This window comes from Xenopus tropicalis, chromosome 1 (assembly GCF_000004195.4).
Source record: "Xenopus tropicalis strain Nigerian chromosome 1, UCB_Xtro_10.0, whole genome shotgun sequence".
Taxonomy (NCBI): domain Eukaryota; kingdom Metazoa; phylum Chordata; class Amphibia; order Anura; family Pipidae; genus Xenopus; species Xenopus tropicalis.
Genome location: NC_030677.2, coordinates 148,673,007 through 148,694,492, shown reverse-complemented (window position 1 = coordinate 148,694,492; position 21,486 = coordinate 148,673,007). Strand labels below are relative to the sequence as shown.

Genomic DNA, 21,486 nt, shown 5'->3' with positions numbered 1-21,486 from the left:
CAAAATGCCTCAAATCATGCCCTGATGCCACTAATTGTGGCAATGGGAATCATGTAAATGCCAACACTAGCACTTATTTACGCTATTCTCACCTATAAAAGTATACTTGTGTTTTCAAGTTGCAATGAATTTCCACAGACAAAAGTATGGAAAGCGGTGGGTGATTTTGTAGCAATTTTAGATAGCATAAAACCCAGCAAATCACCTTAGAATAACTTGTGTGCTAAGGCCTTAACTTACTTGGTCTGCTAACATTTATTTGTAGCAGACCAATCACACTCTATCCTTCTATAAAGGGCACTAAGGGTGAAGACAAACAAATCTACTTAGTAGCAGCTACTTGTTAGGGCTCTGGTACACGGGGAGATTAGTCGCCCGCGGCAAAACTCCCTGCTCGCGGGCGACTAATCTCCCCGAGTTGCCTTCCCTCTGCCATCCCACCGGCGAACATGTAAGTCGCCGGCGGGATGGCAGACGCGGCGGGGCGATTTCGGGAAATCGCCGAAAAAGCCTCGCGAGTCTTTTTCGGCGATTTGCGCGAAATCGCGCCGCCGCGTCTGCCATCCCGCCGGCGACTTACATGTTCGCCGGTGGGATGGCAGAGGGAAGGCAACTCGGGGAGATTAGTCGCCCGCGAGCAGGGAGTTTTGCCGCGGGCGACTAATCTCCCCGTGTACCAGAGCCCTTACAGCTACTAAATGCAGTTCATAACTCTGCCCCACCCTACATCTCTAAACTCATCTCTAGGTACCATCCAACCCGCTTGTTACGCTCCTCTACTGACCTGCTCCTCAACTCCTCTCTCATTCCCTCCTCACACACTCGCATTCAAGACTTTGCAAGGGCTGCCCCCCTTCTCTGGAATTCACTCCCACAAACTATCAGACTTTCTCCCAATCTCTCTGCCATCAAGAGATCTCTAAAAACACATTTATTTAGAGAGGCTTACCCTAATCTAGTTTAGCAATACCCTGTGCCACACCTCTCACAACTCTGGTCTTGCCTATTCCCACACCTTGTGTCTCAACCCTTTCTCCTTGTAGATTGTAAGCTCTTTTGGGCAGGGCCCTTTTCACCTCTTGTATCAGTTATTGATTGCTTTATATGTTACTCTGTATGTTTAATGTATGAAACCCACTTATTGTACAGCGCTGCGGAATATGTTGGTGCTTTATAAATAAATGTTAATAATAATAATGCCAGACAATACCCTGCCATAGACAATACTGAGAATTGCCTCTGCTAAAACACACAGTTATCAGAGACAGTTATCAGTAAATGACCAGCATTGTCTATTTTTGTAGCCACGACAGTAGTCTGCTACTAGTAGCTCTGTGTGTCTTCAACCTAAGTTTGCCCAGGAGCAGTATCCCATACCAACCAATAAGATGTTTGCGTTAAAACAGGTGACCAGTAAATTCTACCTGTGTATGGCTTGCTATGAGTTACTGCTCCTGGGCAAACTTAGTGCCTTTTTTTTTTTTTTTACTTAATCCACTATATCTGTTTTGTGAGATTATGGTGATTTTTCTAATTCTATTTAATTAAATAAGAATAGTTTTAGAGAAAACTGTTTTTTTATTATTCATCCCATAACACAGTTCTTACCCGAGGAAGGTGACTACAAAATGTATTCATTTATTAATTAAAAATAATAAAGATCAAATGATATATCAGTGAAAAGACTCACCAATGCTTGCTGGCTGAATTCAACAGACTCCAGGGCACCAGTAAGTCATGAATGTATTGTGGCAATAATGAACGTGGGCATCAGCCACCTGAACATTTGTGACCCAATGCAGCAACGTTCCAGTTTATCCACTGTAAAATAGAAGTAGGAGTTTCCTGAGAGCAAAAGAGGGATATAACAACTGAAAGGCAGTGCCAACACGGGATAGGCAATGGAGCACTTAATGCCTTCCCCCCTCCCATCCCTCACCAATACAGCACTAACGCATTCATCAATCCATCTGTGGGGCAAGCGGTATTTCTCTGTCTGTGTGAAAATCAAATGCCTGATTGCGGCCAATCTGTATGGTAAATTAACCCTGGAGGACTTTTTGATTGGCTTGGATGTATTAGAGCTCACTTTTTCAAAATAGGCATTTTTCTCAGGTGCAGTAACCCACAGCAACCAATAGGGTGTTGACTTTTAAACAGGTGACCAGTAAATGCTACCTGCTCATTGGTTGTTATGGGGTGCTTAGACCTGTAGCAAATTTTGCACCTTTTATTAAATATCCCCATTTCTGCCAGACTGAAATTAGAATACCTAGCCCCAATACTACTAGCTATTAACCTCACATTCATAATCGGTATACTTCCACTGTCACTCGCACCTCAAGCTATAGTCCTTCCCATGAAGAAAAACCCCAAAAGAAAGTACCAAAAATATACATCATATCTTGTAGACACATTTTTTCTTTTATTACTGAACAAAATGGAGTCTGTTGCACTGTGAAAGTACAAGACAACAAAAGGGCTTTGTTTCCACACGTAGACAAAATGGCTGCTTTACAACCACCAAAAACAGAGATTCTTTAAATCTGGAGCTGGAACACTGGACAGACAAATTGGAAATGTTCCTTTTATTACAGAAAATAAATCAAAGGAAAAAAAAAAAAAAGAAATACACTTTGGTCAGATAAAGATATCAGATCTCCGAAATTCCTTAAAAATGATTCTTAGCCAAGCCCTTCTAAAGCCCACAAGTACAAGGTGAGCTCTTATGCATCATAAGGTAAATCTAAAGACCATTTAAGAAGTATTCCTATATTTCAATTCATAAAAGAAGTCTCTTTAGAAAGCTGGACCAGCGAAGAAAGTCCTCGGGTGACTTTTAGCTTTATTAACTGCTTTCAAAAGACATGGCTACTTTGATTGTAGTTCAGTGTCCTTGCACATAAAGAAAAGACCTTGGGTTTTTTTCTAGCCATGATTGATCTGGGTAAAACCTCATCAATATGACTCATGATAAATCATGGTGTAATCACCCCAATATGACTTTGTGAACTAGCATATAATCCTGTATGACTGGCCTGTCTTTTGCATGAACATGATAAAAGGCATCCCGTTGTTCATGTCAATAACGCATTCCTTTCTGTCACTTCCGAACCATTTATTTCAGAGCTTTGTAAATATACAGTAGCAACATGACACATACTATAGTAATGCTGCATTCTAGTAGAAAATGGAAATCATGGCATTAGCTGCGATATGAGATAATACACTTCTTTATAAACCCCGGTAAGGGAAGAACAAAATTGAGCGTTGTGTTTCCAGCCATTCCCTGAATGCCTCTGTTTCACTAGATCCCTGCCTGTTTCACCTGGATATTATCTCTTAAATACAACTTTAAGCTGATGGTTGGTTTGTGCTGTTTATTCATTATGGTGCTTTGAGTCTTTAGCCACCATATTTAGTGCTCTCCTCTATGGAGTAAAGTTTCAGTGCTCTTTCGTGCTAGAGTAAAAGTTGGTTGATGCTTTCTGCTTTCTTTCATCACCAATCCTTCAAAGAAAACCTATGGAGAAGCCAATGGTTAAATAGATAACATAAGATATAGCTCATATACACAGGATGTTTTTGTTTTTTTTTGTTAGAGACAAGCTTTTCTTTGAGGCAATTTTCCATGAGCATAGATGTTCAGTTGCAATAGTGGCATTGTTGACTCAGCGTCCGGGAGCAAATATGGAATCCAGTGCTTGACGCTCAGCTGCGGCCACATTAGGATGCCACAAATCAACCATGAAGATCACTCTGGGGCCTTCCTCAGCTGAACCTATTCATAGATATAAAGAAATGCAAATACAGTCAGTCACTAATCAAGTTTGTCATTTTCATTTGCACCTTTCATAGTTCAAAGATCTTTGCTTCCCATTTTTCTCCAGCAAGAGGAATGTTAAGATACAATGTCATGTTTGAAGAAAAAGCTGGTCATTTTCTTAGGCTGAGTTCAGGCTTAGGAAGATTTAAGGGCAGCACAGGGTACTGAATGTGGACACCCGAATAAAGTTCTAACAAAGAAAGTTATATACTCATTTAGGAGCAACAATTTTAACTAAGGACACTCAACAGCACTTAAAACAAATCATGGTAGTTCACTGACCTTTCATCAACTGGGATAGTGAGGATAACAGTGATTAACAAAGCCTAATATGCTAGGGGTGTAAGTAGTATTTTACTTCTCATGTCTACTCTATCTCCTATAGAATGTTAAAGAAGCTTATTAGGAACTAGTCTATATCTCTAGAGGCTGCCCAACCAAGTTCAATGCAGTGTGGGACACCTGGTTAAATGCACAATCTGTATAACTCTGCCAGGCTCGCCAAAGCTCTATATACTCTCTCCTTCTTTCCTCTTTTCTTCTTTCCTTCTAAATTTTTTTTTTCTATTGATGTTTAAAAATGTTAAAACCTTAAATAAAAACTTATAAAAAAAATAAAAAAAGCTTATTAGGCACATTACGTTCTATTCAAAAGGATTTGCCCATTATTTTTGTGTACTGGATACACGGTGTGGACCTCCCTTCCAATAACTAGCGCTATGACCAGAAGTTGGGTGGATGGGTAAACTGTAATTACCATTTTGTATCAACAACCCGAAAGTAGGCCAGCGCGTGGTCATCTTCAGTCTACCTACAGATGTGCCATTGCTACAACAGATACTGCCTATTTCCACTTCCAAAATACTCTTCTCTAAAATGTTCTTCTGTCAATAATGTAAGGTTTGAGAATCCAACACAAAATTAGGGTTGAGGCATGCGCAGGCATAATTAAGGGTGAATGAGTTTTTTGAAGGATTTTTTGCTTTAATCTAACTGCACTGAATATTTGCTGAAACAATAAAATAATAATTAATAAATGCATACTGCAATAAGAGCCTGATACTAAATGCTCATAGAACATCATGACATTTTCAGCCTCTTCAGGCTTCAGGATCAGCTAAAAACTACAAACAGTTTGGATTCAGTTGACAAAAACTTAGGGTTTAGACTTCATCTTGTCAGTGAAAGAGAAGACATACTAGTTAGGTTCTGCACAAATAAACAAAGCTGAAAGTTAACCCTGTAAAGAGCGATCAACCTACCTTCGTGAAAAGCAGTATGCAGGAAGGAATCATCAAATAGAAGGCAGTGTCCTTCTGCCCAGCATTGGGGTTCTCCACCAACCACCAGCTCACAGTTGCCTGGGATTCTTAGACCTTAAGTTACAAATACTACTGGTTACTACTCAACATGTCACATATAATGGCAGCATTATTTGTAGGCAACAGGGAACATGATACATTAAAAAGTGCAGACAAAACAGTCTTTGAAAAAAAAAGTTTGAGGCGGCATTTACAAGGTAAATTCATGATGTAATAAAATATTTGAGAAAATGAGACAATAAAATAATAACACAACAATATCGGAGAAGGTAAAGTGAAGAGGTTCAGCGCTATTAACAATTTCTCCTTAGTGCATATCCAATTCTAGTAGCAAGAACACTAAGGGGCTGATTCATTAAAGTACGAATCCGAATCACGAAATCCAATCATTTCGGATGACTGCAAAAGTCACGAAAATTCCACTCATTTGAATACGAAGATTTCGTACTTGCGAACCTGAAAGTTCCTAAATTTTCATATTGAAACGATCGTTTCCGATTGGCGATCCAAAAGCCACAAAATGATGGTATGTTTTTGGAAGCCTCCCATAGGACTCAATGGCACTCTGCAGCTCCAACCCGGCCCAAGGAAAGTCTCCCATAGGGCTCAATGGCACTCTGCAGCTCCAACCTGGCCCAAGGAAAGTCTCCCATAGGACTCAATGGCACTCTGCAGCTCCAACCTGGCCCAAGGAAAGTCTCCCATAGGACTCAATGGCACTCTGCAGCTCCAACCTGGCCCAAGGAAAGTCTCCCATAGGGCTCAATGGCACTCTGCAGCTCCAACCTGGCCCAAGGAAAGTCTCCCATAGGGCTCAATGGCACTCTGCAGCTCCAACCTGGCCCAAGGAAAGTCTCCCATAGGGCTCAATGGCACTCTGCAGCTCCAACCTGGCCCAAGGAAAGCCTCCCATAGGGCTCAATGGCACTCTGCAGCTCCAACCTGGCCCAAGGAAAGTCTCCCATAGGACTCAATGGCACTCTGCAGCTCCAACCTGGCCCAAGGAAAGTCTCCCATAGGGCTCAATGGCACTCTGCAGCTCCAACCTGGCCCAAGGAAAGCCTCCCATAGGGCTCAATGGCACTCTGCAGCTCCAACCTGGCCCAAGGAAAGCCTCCCATAGGGCTCAATGGCACTCTGCAGCTCCAACCTGGCCCAAGGAAAGTTTCCCATAGGGCTCAATGGCACTCTGCAGCTCCAACCTGGCCCAAGGAAAGCCTCCCATAGGGCTCAATGGCACTCTGCAGCTCCAACCTGGCCCAAGGAAAGTCTCCCATAGGACTCAATGGCACTCTGCAGCTCCAACCTGGCCAAAGGAAAGTCACGATACCGAAGCTTGAATGAATAACAAAACTTTTGTACTCGTTGCGACATATGCGATTTTTTCGCGTAAATTGTCAAGTACGGAAAAGTTGCGCAAATTAATGAAAATATCGTAGAAAATGCGCAAAAGTTCGAAGCTTTAGAAAAAATACGAAACGCGATATGGTATAAATTCAAAGTAACCACGATAATTTCTGTTGTTATAAAATGTCTCGACAATGCTTTTATCGTTTGTACGAACATATCGCAATTGTGTTCCGAAAGTCACAAAATTATCGGCCCAAAAAGTTTGTAAACAGAAACCTTTCTGGCTTTGAAGTCTTCCATGTCTGCCTTTGGAAGCCTTCAATAGGACTCAATGGCACTCGACAGATCAAAGCTGACAGAAATATAGTCCCGATGAAAGTGTAACCAAAGCGTTAACAAATTTAGAAATGTTCGTATTCTTTGAGCAAAATAAGTTTTTTTCATGGAAATTTACCAAAAACCACGAAAAACTTGTGGAATTTTACTGAAATTTTTGCATACATTCCGAAATGTTCTATAATTTAGAAAAAATACGAATGGGCCGCTTAGGGGCCCATTTACTAAACAATTTTGAGAAAAAGTCTTTTTTTTTTTTTAACTTTTTGCGAATGGGTTTTCGCCAGTACTCTATTCTTCTTGATACTGTTTCTCGAATAACTGTTTTCCTGAAATTTTTTCCCGAAAAAAGTTTTCATGATTTGTTAACGTTTAGTTAGCTTTTTTTTAATACCATCCATGTTTTCTATTTCACACAATTTCAAGGGGAAGTTAATTCCATCATTGTTTTCACAAATAGTTTCAAGGGGAAATTAATCCCATCATTGTTTTATATTTGACACATTTTCAAGGGGAAGTTAAGCCTATCATTGTTTTCTATTTCACACAGTTTCAAGTGAAACTAAAACACATAATTGTTTTCCAAGAATGAGCACCAATGCTCCTAAAATGGCTGCTGAAGCAATTCCAGTTTGGGAAAAAGAAAGAGGATTCATAGAAAGAACGTCCATTTAAACTCAAACTTTTCGAGTTTTAACAATACTTTCAGCTCGAAAAATTTGTGATTTTCGAACATACGACCGATACCAGCATTATCATGGCATTTTATAAATACAACAATAATTGAGTTTAATTTGAATTTATACCATGTCTAGAAAAAAAAATGAATCTTAGTAAATCAGCCACTTAATCTGTTCTTAATTCTTCAGAACCACATTGCCTACATTAACATGATTTCATCAACCACATTAGCTCTGTTTTTGAAGGTAAGCACATACTGTATTTTGACTAAAACCCAGACTTGTCGAATTGTGTGGAGGACAAGCTGTGCATGATTTTCATGTGATAAATATTCATAAAATTCTTGGTCTGATTTGTAAAGTGGGCATAATTAATTCTACCACCATATACCACTGTTATCAACTAGTCAGAATGAGTCACTCCATTCATTTGCTTACATGCACAAGGCCACAATCAGCGTCACTGCCAGTTCATGGTGACCCTTGAAGAACCCTTTTATCCATAACATTCTGGATACTAAAGTTCTAAAGTAATAATTACTTAGTGCCATAAAGTGTGATTATTATAAACTAATGAAAAAAAATCTCAAAAGAAGAGATAAAAGATAAGATGCTGCAAGATGATCGGATGATATGGGGTCTAGAAAGACTCTGATGTTCCTTGCCATTAGCTTTTTGGATTCGCGAATTGGTTTGTCTATTACAAATATATACTTCAATTATTCAGTATATAGCCTTTTAAGCCGTGCGTTCCTTAAATAATTCATCAGTGTTGTGATGGGCAAATCACTAACAGTAACAAGGAGAGCTGACCGTTTGATGAAGCATCACTGATTAGTTTTAGATCATATGGCATGCAATAGCAACTAAAAAGAAAGAGAACGATATGCCAGTAAATGAAATGCCACCAGAATGATGTAATATTACTACTGTAGACCAAAGCCACCCATCCATAGTTATTACTAGGCAATTCACGTGATCACTAGCAGCCCTTGACATGCAAACAGTGTCGGACTGGGGTGCCAAGGGCCCACCAGAAAACCTTAGACCCACTCTCCTCTTCTCTGTTCACTTTCTTTAGTCTTAATGACTTCTTTTTACATACTATTATCTATCCTTTCCTCCATTCCTTCTGTTTGTTCTGATATAGAATTAAGTAATGACTATGGTATAGGCATACAAGGCAAATGGTTGGCTGAGCAGGAGGACCCACTGACACCTGGGCCCCCAGAGAGTTTTCCTAGTATCCTGGTGGGCCAGTCCGACACTGCATGCAAACTAAGTCCCTAGATGTATGTTTCTCTTGCATAATGGTAAAAAGGATGAGAGGGAAAGATTTTCCAATGAGCAATCTACATCTACAATTAGGCTGGGAGTGTCAAGGTGTTAAGCAAGCCCTTGAGAAATACCAATATACAGAAATCATAGAATTAACCCAATTTTTAACACAACCCATTAAAATATATATATTATAACCCAATGCAACAATGTGAGACCATAAGTATGATACCAAACATTCAAATAAAAAAAATGGGACATCTGGCCATTTTGCTGGCCATACAAGCAAATAAATATTGATTAGACAGGTCACCTGTTTGCCTTAAATACAGGTGTAGGGACCCCAAAGAATTGGGCCCCTCCAGGATTAGTTCCCCTTTAGACAGGCACCATGAGGGTGGCCTTATGAGATTTGGACGCCTAAATGGTCCTGAGTGTTTATGTGTGAAAAGGGAGTTTCCCTGTTATGCAGCAGCAACCACTAGGTGGCAGTGTGCTGCAATATAAAAAGGGCTGACACCCATTTTGTGAAGGTCTTAGTCCTGGGACTGCTTCTTGTAAAGAAGTGTATAACAGGCTTGTGTTCTAGTACAAGAGGTACTGTAATAGGTCACTCTAGGAGTGACAGGCAGGCTAGAGAGAACGGGCAGTGATAGCCCCAACAGGAGAGAGAGGGGTTAAGACCCCCCAGCACTCATGGCTGGAGTTCAGGTCCTGTAGTGTGTAGTAAGAGGAGCCAAGTCAGCACCTGGGAGTGTTCCCATGAAGGGGCCCTACGCGTGGACCGGGGTGAGTTCCTAGGTGGAATCATTCGGCGGGAGTACCGGGGGTAGCCCAAAGAGAGAGTGTTTGACTTGAGCCGTCTGTGGGACATCCTCTAAAGTGTTCTGCCTGCATTATCAATAAAGCAAGTTCATCTGGTTCACTATTTTAACCGGTGTCTTGGCTGTTCATATACAGAGGATCCTCAACTGCCTGGTAAGCAATTACCTCAAGGGAGGGGCAAGGTACCGGGAGTTGCTGGGAGTCCGGGTCCAAGGAGGACCCCATAGAGTTTTCCCAGGGAGGAGACATATAGTTTTACCTATACCTACCCTGGGTGGAGGCACACCATTCATTAATATCATACCTGTCCCCCATAAATAAGCGGGGCTCAGGGCTCCTGTAGCGCCACACGCAGGTGATTGCGTGTTAAAAGTACAACCATAGCCAAAATAGGGTTACACAGGCAAATAAGCTGAAGGAGTAGAATTGGCAGTTCCTATGGGCCTGTTTATGGCCACATTTATAGTCATCACATTTGCCATTTAAGGCAAACATTAGTATATATTAGTGATGTATTTAGAACTGATTATATACCCTTTTAAAATATACTGGCTCTCATAGTCTAGTCCCAAAAAAAAAAAAAGACAAGTTCTAATTATCCCCTATGACCTGCACACCAAAGGCAAGCTAATCAATTATAATAACCACAGAACATAAGGAGGCGAAAGGTTTTCACCGAGATGAACTAATTTGCACACTTATTGTTCATTGTAAATATTGATTGCAAACCTTGCTCTATTAACCTTCACACAGTGTCCCCAGCTGGTGACACTGATGTCGATTGCTCATTCGAACAACACATTTGATTACTTCTAAAAGACAATATCCTAAGGTCTTGATAAATTAACACGGTTGTTTTTATCCTGAAATGAAAAGTAGTAGCATCTTTTAGAACTTGTAATAAATATTCCAAAAATCTTCTTTTAATTAGTAACTAAGCTCACCAGTGATGAGTTGATGGTGCCTGCAAAATAAGACCCAGGAAGATAAAATACAGCTGAATTTAAACTGGTTGAAAACCTTAAAGGAGAAATAAAGGGGAATCACCACTTTTCACAATATTTCTTACTACTACTAAAAGGTACTACTATTTTTGTCCAGTCCATTTTAGTATTTCTGTGTGGAATAAGATTTTAGCATCAAATGTCCCCCAAAATGTTACATTTTGTGTCACATCTGCAGCGGAAATAAATGGGTTAAACACCCTTACATGCATTTACAAGCGTGAAGATCATTTTTTTACAATGTTTTGACACAGAGATCATGCCCCATTATGATTTGACCACGGCTGTTAGATCCTGACCATGATGCTAGCCTCTCCCTGCTAGGAGGTATAAATATGGATGATGACAATTTGCACACGCATGATCCAGTTAATCAAGACTACACTACATATGTCTGATAAAACGTCTGTTAAAAACAAATAAACAGACATCCAAACCAACCACAAACCTTACTTTGCAGTGGTAGAACCTTAATGTGCATCATTCGTTAGTAATTAGCATTCAGATCATGTATAGCAACAACAGATTTTCTAAATGCTCAGAGCTTGTCCATAGGTAAGATTTTAGCAGACGATTGCAAATGTACACTTAGTTCTGATTAACCCTTAAAGCATGGAATGGCAGGGATACATACATGGAATAAGAACTAGATTTAATAATATGTTCAGGAGAGGAAGAGAAGGTAGGAGATTAAAAAGCCTATTTCGATGTAGGGAAGAAGTGAGAGAACAAACACATGGAAAAAGCAGGTTCAGGAAAAGAGAGAAAGTTACTGGACAAAAACAGCAAGGTTTAACTGTAGGCAAAAGTAAAAGAGAAGAAAGGCGTTAAAACATACAGGGACATATGATACAGATGGGTCAAATAATGGCTAACAGAAAAAAATTCAGAGACTATGCATGTCAGAAGAGTGGGAACCAATGTGATAAGTTGGACTAGAAAAGGGGCAGAATAAATATATAAGGAAAGCAAGAGTCCAAGGAAAGAGGTGACTGTGGTAAACACAAATAAATCAAACGTCATAATGGGTAAATCATGCTGCAGAATGTAGTGGGCAAAGAGTAAAAAGGGCAGCTATGAGCCTTGTTTTGCTCTCTGCACATTACGCATTGCTTGTGCAGAATAGCAGTAGGCAGTTTTGGAGCACAGAGGCTAGTCCTTGGCATTATCCAAAAGAGGCAGATGGAGGGAGGAACATAGGCATACTTTACTAACTTACAAATTATTCAGCTCAAGGTAGGAAGTGGCATCCCCCTGGGTGTTTTCCCTGGTATTTTTTAAAAGTCAGGTGGGATAAGTAGCTGATTGGGGGAAGGGGGGGGGGGGGATTAAATATATGTATATATACACTTATATAAAATAAGCTCAACAGTTGTCAAAACGGCTGGCTGTACTATTGGAAAAGAGTCAAAGTGCTTTGTTACCACTTGCTAACATCACAGAGGCTTGGCACAAACTGCTTTAAACTAAGGATTTAATAACAAAAAAACTCAGCAGACCTCAGCAGAAAATGTAAGCAAGCAAAAAACACAGTGCAAGTTCAGGAACATGGTGAGGGCAGACAGCAAGTAACAAGAGTCTGAAAAGCAGGGGAGTCCAATGGCAGGCGAGGGGTCAGAAACCAGTGTGTCAAAACCAGAGGAGACAAGGCAGGAACCAACTTTCAGGACAGGGACTCAGGACTCTGGCTACTCCCTGCAAATAGATCAGGGGTGGGCAAACTACGGCCCGCGGGCCACATCCGGCCCGTCAGCCCTTTCAATCCGGCCCGCCGTCCCCCTTAAAAGAATGACGGGCCCTGATTGGTTGCGGGTCGCTGGAGGAGGGAGCCGCAGGTCATGGAGGATGCTGGGGGTAACAGCGCAACGCTGTCCCGGCCCGGTCCGGCCCGTCTGTTAGTCAATGTGGCCCCTGAGCCAAAAAGTTTGCCCACCCCTGAGCTAGATCACAGGAATAGGCCAGAGAATACAGACAGGAGAACAGATATTTAGATAACCAGGCAGGTTACAACCACAGTGTCTTCTGTGGCTCAATCTGAAGGAGCAGTGGCCAGTATTCACTAAGTCCCTGGTTCTAAACCAGAAAGTTCCTAAAAATACGAGATGGACTTCCTGTAATCAGAGCTTTCTGGAAACTGTATAAAATTCACAATGTGGCTCTAACCTTGGCCAGTGCAATAGAAACTTTTTACAGAAGATGGTAGAGTATCAAGTTATGAACTTTGGAAAAGTCCCCAGAGTACCAAGTCTCACACTGTCATATGTCACCCTGAAACAATATTTAAAACATTCATCCATGAGGGTGAAAACCTTGTGTACTTTGCACAAATCTTCAGCACCAGCATCTTCCAGTATTGGGGATGTTGTCAGGAAGTGGCTGGAGTATGACCAGGACGTAACTAGTTGGGTTGGAGGCATGGTCCAAAATGTGCAGCAAACTATCTCTGAGAGGCTGACATCTTTGTATGGCACTCTATATAGATCAAAACAAACTAATTACTATGGAACGGTTAATTGTAAATTCCACTAGTGGGTTAGTCCTCAATATTCACTCTTTCTGGATAAGCATTGAATACTATAAGTATTACTATTATTATTATATCTTGCTATTCCATGCTTCTCAGCAATCACAGGCACTGAGCATGCCAGGTCCACACCAGCTTCAAATATGCATTCTCATGTTATAAGATTCCTGAGAAGATATGAAGCGACGTGAGATGGCACTCCCAACCCCACTGCACTACTGCTATATAGAAAAAAGCAGAGTAAAGGACTGCGTTATTGGGGGCCTAAGTGGTGCGATTTTGGAGGGGGGAGGGAGGAATCAGGAGGAGGGTCTAGTTATACTAATGTTTTTAATATCCTTTAGTTAAAGGTGCCTTGAACCATACTTTTAATATCATGTGTTTACAAAGTACCAACTTATTCCATAGCATTGTACAATAAAGTGGACCATTTTTAACTTGGAGAGAAAACAATGGAACAAAGAAAGGCACTACCATAACCAATCTATGAGAGAAGTGGCAATACTCTGTCAGCTACTGCAATGCCTCATGGGTGATTAAAGAAAGGAGTGGGTATTTGTGTTTGTTTGTTTGTTACAGCCTCTGATCCATCTTCTTTGACTCCCTGGTTTTCAGGAAATAAGTTGAGAGAAGCATGGCGGTATACGTCACTAACATCATTTGGTAATTGCTGCATTTAAATTGATGGGGCGAGCATCTCTGTAGCACTGCGTCGTGTCTGTGCCTTCTACCCATCCCCATTCTAAAAATAGGATGTCATCCTTGCAGCGTGACACCACATCACAAATGATGTTGGAACTTGTAATTCACAGCAGCTTGATGTACTAATTGAGATTTCAGATTGATACTTAAGTTGTTTTCTGGTTAGTCAAATATTAATTTGGAGGCACTGGGTTTAATTGGACTTAGTGAAGTGAGCAGGTGTTTATCCAATTATCTGCTCTTTTAAGGTTCCATTTCCACCAATGACAAGTCTCTATCTTAGGTAGATCTGCTTAGAGAACTGTGCACCCTTGTGCAATATGTGTCTTTTTGGAAGTTGTAAAGGGGAGTCATGGAAAAAGCTGTAAATGGCAATATATGAAAACTAGAATTAAGGAACTTGAAGTTGTGTATAACAAAAAGAAACTAGAAGAGATTTTTAATTTAGAAAGACAGCAATGTGGGCAATAAAACCTTTACTAAAATGGAGATGTGAGCAATGGAGATGTAGAGCTATATGCACAGTTATAAAGTTTTCAGTGCTGATTTAAAAAATGCTGTGTTTAAAAAATGTCAGCAAAAGGCAGGATACTATAATGTACATAATTTTAGATCTCTGTTAATTTAAGCAAAAAACTAAATACTTTTCTCATTCATGCAGAAGAAAAAAAAACAAAAAACTTACCCAGATGGCATCTTATCCTAATATTAGTTGGCCCATAATGTTCTGTGATGACAGTTCCTGGAGTAAGCACAGATATACAAGCATTCCCAAACACATTGTTGCCAATGAAGGTGCGGAGGTTCCCAAGCAAACGGTACGTCCGTGGGCATTTCTTGCAATTGGAGGGTATGGTCACACCTTGGTTGACTAAATAAAATGTGAACCATTCCCCACTTGGTGTGCTGTTAACTTTCCAGCCCTGGGGAAGGCTGCAGTTAGAAAAGGCTTTGTAGATTGCTTCAAATTCACTAAGTATTGTGGCAAAGTTCTGCTCTAGCAATTCCACGTCATGCTTTTGGGCATCCCGTGGAAAATAGGGCATGGTGGGTAAATCAGGAAGGAAGAAGACTTCTGGTTTTTGTATAGATGGCCTGTTATTTAAATACCGACCTTGTTCTCGAATGCCCTTGTGAATTCTGCCCATGCCAGACCAAGAGTACCGCTTGGCGTATTCCTGCAGATTGTGATAAAGTTTTTGATTCAGTCCGTCGTTATGGGTGCAGCGTACACACTCACGCGAGTGGCAGTAAGCAAACCCGTTCTGCAAGCCTTTGGCTTCTGAACTCTGGATAAGTAAATTCACAGTGGCAAAGGGAGAACGGGGTTGGTCCTTACCAACTCGGTAACAGTACCATGCAAACAGCATCAAGAGGCAGATAACTGTGGTTAGTGCAAAGGAGTTGCAATCACGCACAGCTTGGATGCAACCAGCTATCAAGTCACGTAGTCCATTCAGCAAACAGCTCCAATCAATCAGCCACTCTGCAGACATTTTTATCCAGCCGCTGTCAGGTTTGTAAGATGGTGCAATGCAAGAAGGACTGGAAGTTCTAGGAAGGGCCCACACCATGCGGGTTAATATGGATGAGTTGGTGAACAAGACAACATGATTCTGCCTGTTCTCTTTAGACATCTAAGCAGTGTGTTAATGGCTAGAGGGTGTTTGGTGCTGATATCTAGAAATGCATAGGAAGACGTGGAACCATACAGATTTCCGGGGTCTGGTTTTGTACAGAACGTAGCAATGTGTCATCACCGGTTTTACTGCTATCCACTGAGGAGAGGTCATTCTGAAGAACACTGCAGGCTGACTAGATCTGTTGAAAGTAAACAATACTGACAGTTTATTTCAGTTTTCCTTAAGGGATAAAGACTTTTTTCATTATAAGAGAAAATCATGTTGTATTATGCTCTCTAGTAACATGATTCAACTTCTCATAAATGTTAGGTCAGACAGTTATTCACATCAACTACTCTCTGCTGTAAAAGGTCCAATTAAAGTGGTATTAAAATTTTAAAATACACAGTGATAATTCAGTGTATGAGGGTACAATGAAATAATAAGTAGTGTCCAGCATAATGCATGTGAAAGTTTGTGTAAACTGCCCAAGTCTGCCCATAGCATACAGTTCTTGTTGCCTCAGTGAGGGAAATTCCTTTGTGTCTCCAACAGGTTAATCTCATATGCTCCTGGGTCAACTTTGCCAATAGTTCATTTGTTTTTTTTCACTTCCTACAGGGATATATAACCATTTCTTGAAAACATCTAATGTATCTGCCAGTATAGTAGCTCGGGAGAGAATTCTACAACTTCAGATGTAACTGCAGCTTTCTTCAACTTGAAATCTTCTTTCTTTTAATCTCTTTTGTCTTCTAGATCTATCTACTGTGGAAACAGGTATTTGAGTTAGTTATATGGACCCCTTATACAAAGTGATAGTATCTCTATTAAGTGTCTCTTCTTCAGATAAATGAATCCCAACCTTTCTTCCATACACACATACAGCATACTTGTTCTTTTAAACACCGGAGACCAAAACGGCAGACCTACCACTGCTTTGTAAAGGGTAAGAATTATCCTAGTGAATCTATACCCCTTTTAATACAAGACAGATACCTTGCAAGTCTTTCCTGCTGCTGACTGGCATTGCTTGCTACAACTACATTTAAATATCCACAAGGTCTTTGCCCATCAAGGTAGTGCCCGTTTTAAACCATTAAGTTTTAAAATATCTTGTATTATTTTTAAACACCACCTTACATTTATAAGCATTTAGTCACCTGCATCTTACCTGGATTAACTAGATTTATTTGTGCTGCAAAGCCCAGCCCAAAAAACATAGACAAACAGATTAAATAAGGGTAACTGTGGGCATACCATAGCTACTGTACAAACAAGCATCACCAAGACCAATATCATATAGTTTAGACAACAAATAGGAACTGTATTAACAGCTTTCATAAAATTCAAGCAGTCGATACTTACTATATCATAGTAAGTATATTTGTTTGTCATAATCTGTCCCTCTTAAATGTTATCACTAATAACCTCATTCTCAAGTGTAACACATGTAAAGTCCAAATCATCTTCTCTCAAATTCAATCAAGTAAGACAAAACAAAATATGAGTTTGGTACATGAAGCAGAGAAACCTAAGCGGGCCAGAGCAGACCAGCACTGTACAGGTTAGGCTGCACATACTGCAAATGCCATATCTGTCTTTACCGTAAAAGTCTTAGGGGAGTATTTATTAACATCGGAGACAAACATCACCGGTGATGTTGCCCATAGCAATCAATCAGTTATTAGATCTGAACGGTCACCTAAAAGTTAGAAAACAAAAGCAAAAATTGTATTGGTTGCTAAGGTCAACCTCACCGGGGATGTTTGTCTCCAATGTTAATACATACGCCCCTTAGTCATGGAGGGACATCAGTATTTTTTGGTTTATTAATAGGCCTCCGTTACAGACACTTCAGATCTAGGGTCTATCCATAAATCTGGGAAACTGTTGGCTACCCTTGCTTAGCTAGTGACACAATTGAAGCTCAGGATTAGTTTTACTGAGAACATTAAAAGCACCTAATTTTTAGTTTCTTTACTTTGAGATTAAAATAATAGAAAAAGCAACGTCAAGGTAGGATACTTTTTTTTAGAAGATAGCATTCTTTTTAACTAAATAAAAAATGTTACTTAATTTTTTCTAGTCAGAACTCTTATACTGTCACAGCCCTTAAAAAGAGAAGAAAAGGTAAAATCACTTGGGGTGCCAAAATGTTAGGCACCCACCAGTGATTGTACCCTCTTGTAAACTACACCAGCCCAGGGTAGTTGTGAATGAGCGAACCTCTTTCTTCTCTCGTCTATCGTTGGAATCCCGGGGCCAGCACATGTGCAGTAGAGTATATAAGCTGTCTTTTTTTGTTAAAGTTCAACTTTTCGCTCTATTGTGCATGCGCAGCTGCACGACAAAAGAAGACAGAAGAGGATCAATTGTCTGCATGTACCCTGGGCCAGTGCAGCTTTCTGCTAATACTTGTTTTTTCCCCCTATAGATGAATACAAATTCAAATGCCAGAATCCTCTCATTGTCTTGTTCAACAGAACTCAGCTCAATGTTCAACATTCATTTCATGGTTTCACATTAACCAAATAATAATTCACAAAATCTACTGACCAATTGAGGGTTTTGAAACCAATAACACAGCTTTTTTTTTTCCTCCTTTTAAAATCCCCCAATTATCTTCCTATGTATGCACATCAAGAACTGCCCTCTACATACAAATGATTCCACTAGGAGCAGCGGAGCTATACATGCTTAAGTAACGTATCTTTTCTACTAGTAGTCGCGATTAACCAGCAATCAGAATTTTTGATTGTAATATTCCTTTAACCTCTATAATAAATAAGATCATGTTCCATTTACAACCAACTTGATCTATACATATATTTAGATGCATACAGCACAGATGTTAAACAATTAAGTCTGTGAATCGCATCTTTATTACTCAATTCTGAATTACACAGTATTGAATGATGTATGGCTTCCCTACTGAGCTAGCACAAAGTGAGAAAAAAATCACATTAAAATAAAATACAGCCCTTCTATCCACTTGTATGCATGATAATTACAATAAAATGCATTATTAACAACCAATTTGTTTGTAGATTTACAAGCGCTTATCTCTCACATCAACCCACACAAGGAAACAACACAGCAATCCCAGCAATAATAAAATAAATATTAAATGTTTGCAAACAAAAAGACCAAGCAAAAAAAAAAAGATTAATTTTACACCAAAGCAACATCACAATGTTGTAAACAATGAATTTCTATAAATGTGGATTATGCAGCATATTTTAACAAAGGTTTATTACATCACACTACTTTAGAACACTCTAGATTACTACACTTTGCTACAGTATTGTGAGCTGGCTAATGGCCTTGTAGACATGTAAAGAAAATAGAGTAATTAGGGAAAAAGGAAACTGCCACTGTGCCTTTATGTCGTATGAGCACTGAACTAAAAGGGGAACATAAAGTGTATATGTACATAGTACATGGTTAACTAACATGGTTATAGCAACAGGGTCAGACTGAACTGCCGGGACACCAGGAAAAAACTCAGTGGGCCCCGGCGGGCTAGACCTGACCCATACCGGCGCTCCCCCAGCCGACCGTTCCTCCCCTGATGCGTTAAACCTGCAGGGCCCCGGGGGCAACAGCCCCCGGTAGGCCCTGTACCCCCCAGTCCGACCCTGTATAGCAATGCCCTTATAATGTTATGAAACTTCCCAATTATCTCAATGGCAAATGTCTGGACCCACACCGGGCAGGGTAGATTAGAGGATTGTCGCTTGAAAATGCTGACTTCTGCATATTTTGTCACCTACCTGCTATAACAATAATTACCCCCAGAGGGGTTGGACAGGAGGTGTCTCAGAAAGCAAAAACGTATATAAATTCTGGAGGCCTGAGCAGGCAGAAAGTAAATGTACAAATAATATTATAAATTTAACTATATAATGATAATTATAATTGACAAGAATCATCCTTGTGGCAAAATGCTCTGAAATGTGTATTTTAGGACATAATGCATCCCATACTTTAAAATACAAAGGTATTAGAAGTCACCTTGTAGTTTTATGACCTGTATAAACACACTTTAGGCATACTATATTTACCAAAGAGTGAAAATAACTTAAGCCAAGTACCAGTTCTGCTAAGTACCAGTCTTACTAAGCGGCCCATTTACTTAAATTAATTTTGTTCATTTTCAGATTGTATTTTTTAGAGCTAATAATTGTGGATTATACTAACTACCTAAAAAAAATGAAAATTTCACAATTTATTAACTGTAAAAACCACAAAAAACACGAATACCATAGTTCACCATCTAAAAGTTGTCAAGGTCATGTAGAATTCAGTGGGTGCTGTTCCAGGCAAATTGTAAGAATATTTTATTCATTCTGTGATTTTTTTTTCATTTATAAGAGCACCAAATATGAGGATATTTAGGTTTTTGGATCCTTTTTGTGGGTTTTTTTCATTTGTGCTTTTCGTATTAGGCTGTTTTAATAAATTACTTTGCATTCATGGTTTTAGTAGAAATTAGTTTTTCGTGGTTTCAGAAACCACTAGACTTCCTGGAAAAGTTTTCCCATCTGAGAGATTGTCTTGTTTGATTGAAGAGCATAACTGGATTTTCTACACAGTGATCCTGCCCCTAGTCAGCATTGAGGGCTGTGATGGGATGAAAGAACACCTAACCAGGCCCATTCTTTTTTGTAATCTAAGAAGCAACTGCATAATTTTATTCACTAGCCATTTACAAATCTAGAATATATAATTTACCCGGAAACAATAATTCAGTATGAATTTTGAGTGCTACAAATGGTTGTCACCTGAACCAAATGCATGCATCCTATGTTCCTTACAGTGTGGGAAGAAAAAGAAATAATCTAGATATAAATTTGCTAAATAACAGTCACAGCACAAGCACAGGATATTAAAAAAGACGCAGATGCACTCTTACCGCTATTTCTTTTTCTTGGAGTCTTTACATACTAATGCACAACTTGTTGATAATACGTTTCCCTTCTTGGCTTGGCATGTAGTCATCTCTACAGACAAAGGTTCCCCTCCTCTAACCGGAGACTTCAGCATATATGTACAGTCTAAAATTATACAAAAGTAAAAATGTTACCTTATTAAGATAAAGTGCACTGGTATTTACAATGCATAGAGAAAAATCATAAAAGCTGACAAAACTCATCTTTTTTTCTTTCACCCACATTTTGTGGGAGGCAGCAGTTTTTTTATGACATACATCAACCCACCTAGCTTTCTCTGGAAAAAAATAAAAGACTTTAAAACTTCACATTTGATCATTTAATGCATCATTCCATATTGCTTACAAAGTTGCAACCAATTAATAGCAAAGAAACATGGTACAATATTTGCTCGGACGTTAATCCACCAGTCTAGAAGTCAGTTTTGGGGGAATGATCATGTGCTCACAATAAAGCAGGGTACTGCTTTATGCATAGGCCCCTTGCTTGCCTACATAGCTTGCAGTCTTTAAGTTACATCCTATAGGGCAATAAGCAATGAAATAAGAGTGAACCCCTGAAGTCTGAAACAGGCATTGAGCAGACAAAAAAAAACCCAAAACACTTTTACTAAAGGTAATTCTGTATAAATGCGCTCCTTGCACTATTTAAATAGTTGCACTCGGAACCGCACAATCCTTCCTGCTTCCAGTTTTGAATTGAGCGCTGCTGTATCTATTAAGGGCCCACACTTCGGTTGCAGGGTGAACACTGGAAATGACGCCAGGCAGACTTAATAAATAGTTAGCTTAAGTGCGCCCAATTTGCAATAAAGTGCAAGCACAGTTGCATTAATTTTGCCAAATTAAATGCAACTGCGGTAGACGCAATTTGGTCGAACTGATGCCTGCAGTCTGGAGGAAAATGCTGTACTGTAAATCATGGTAATTGAACTTTGCTCACTTCATTTGGACATATATGTGTCCTATTGTGGTATAAGCCGTTGACACCATAGTCAGAATAAACAGAATAAATAGGGCAACAAATAAGTGTTCATTTTCCAAATCTCCCTTGTATTAGCTT

The 21,486-nt window shown here is 39.8% G+C and overlaps 1 protein-coding gene across 3 annotated transcripts in view; it reads right to left on the bottom strand.

The window, feature by feature from the left end:
* Positions 1-2,403: 2,403 nt before the first annotated feature.
* Positions 2,404-21,486, bottom strand: part of asphd2 (aspartate beta-hydroxylase domain containing 2) — a 40,888-nt gene continuing 21,805 nt past the window's right edge. For all 3 annotated transcript variants that reach the window (XM_012957536.3, XM_012957538.3, NM_001142183.1), the window contains 4 exon segments: positions 20,388-20,529; positions 14,533-15,668; positions 5,089-5,202; positions 2,404-3,781 (listed from right to left, as the gene is read on the bottom strand). In XM_012957536.3, coding sequence (XP_012812990.1) covers positions 3,672-3,781; positions 5,089-5,202; positions 14,533-15,484 — 1,176 coding nt within the window. In that variant the 5' untranslated portion in view covers positions 15,485-15,668; positions 20,388-20,529 and the 3' untranslated portion in view covers positions 2,404-3,671.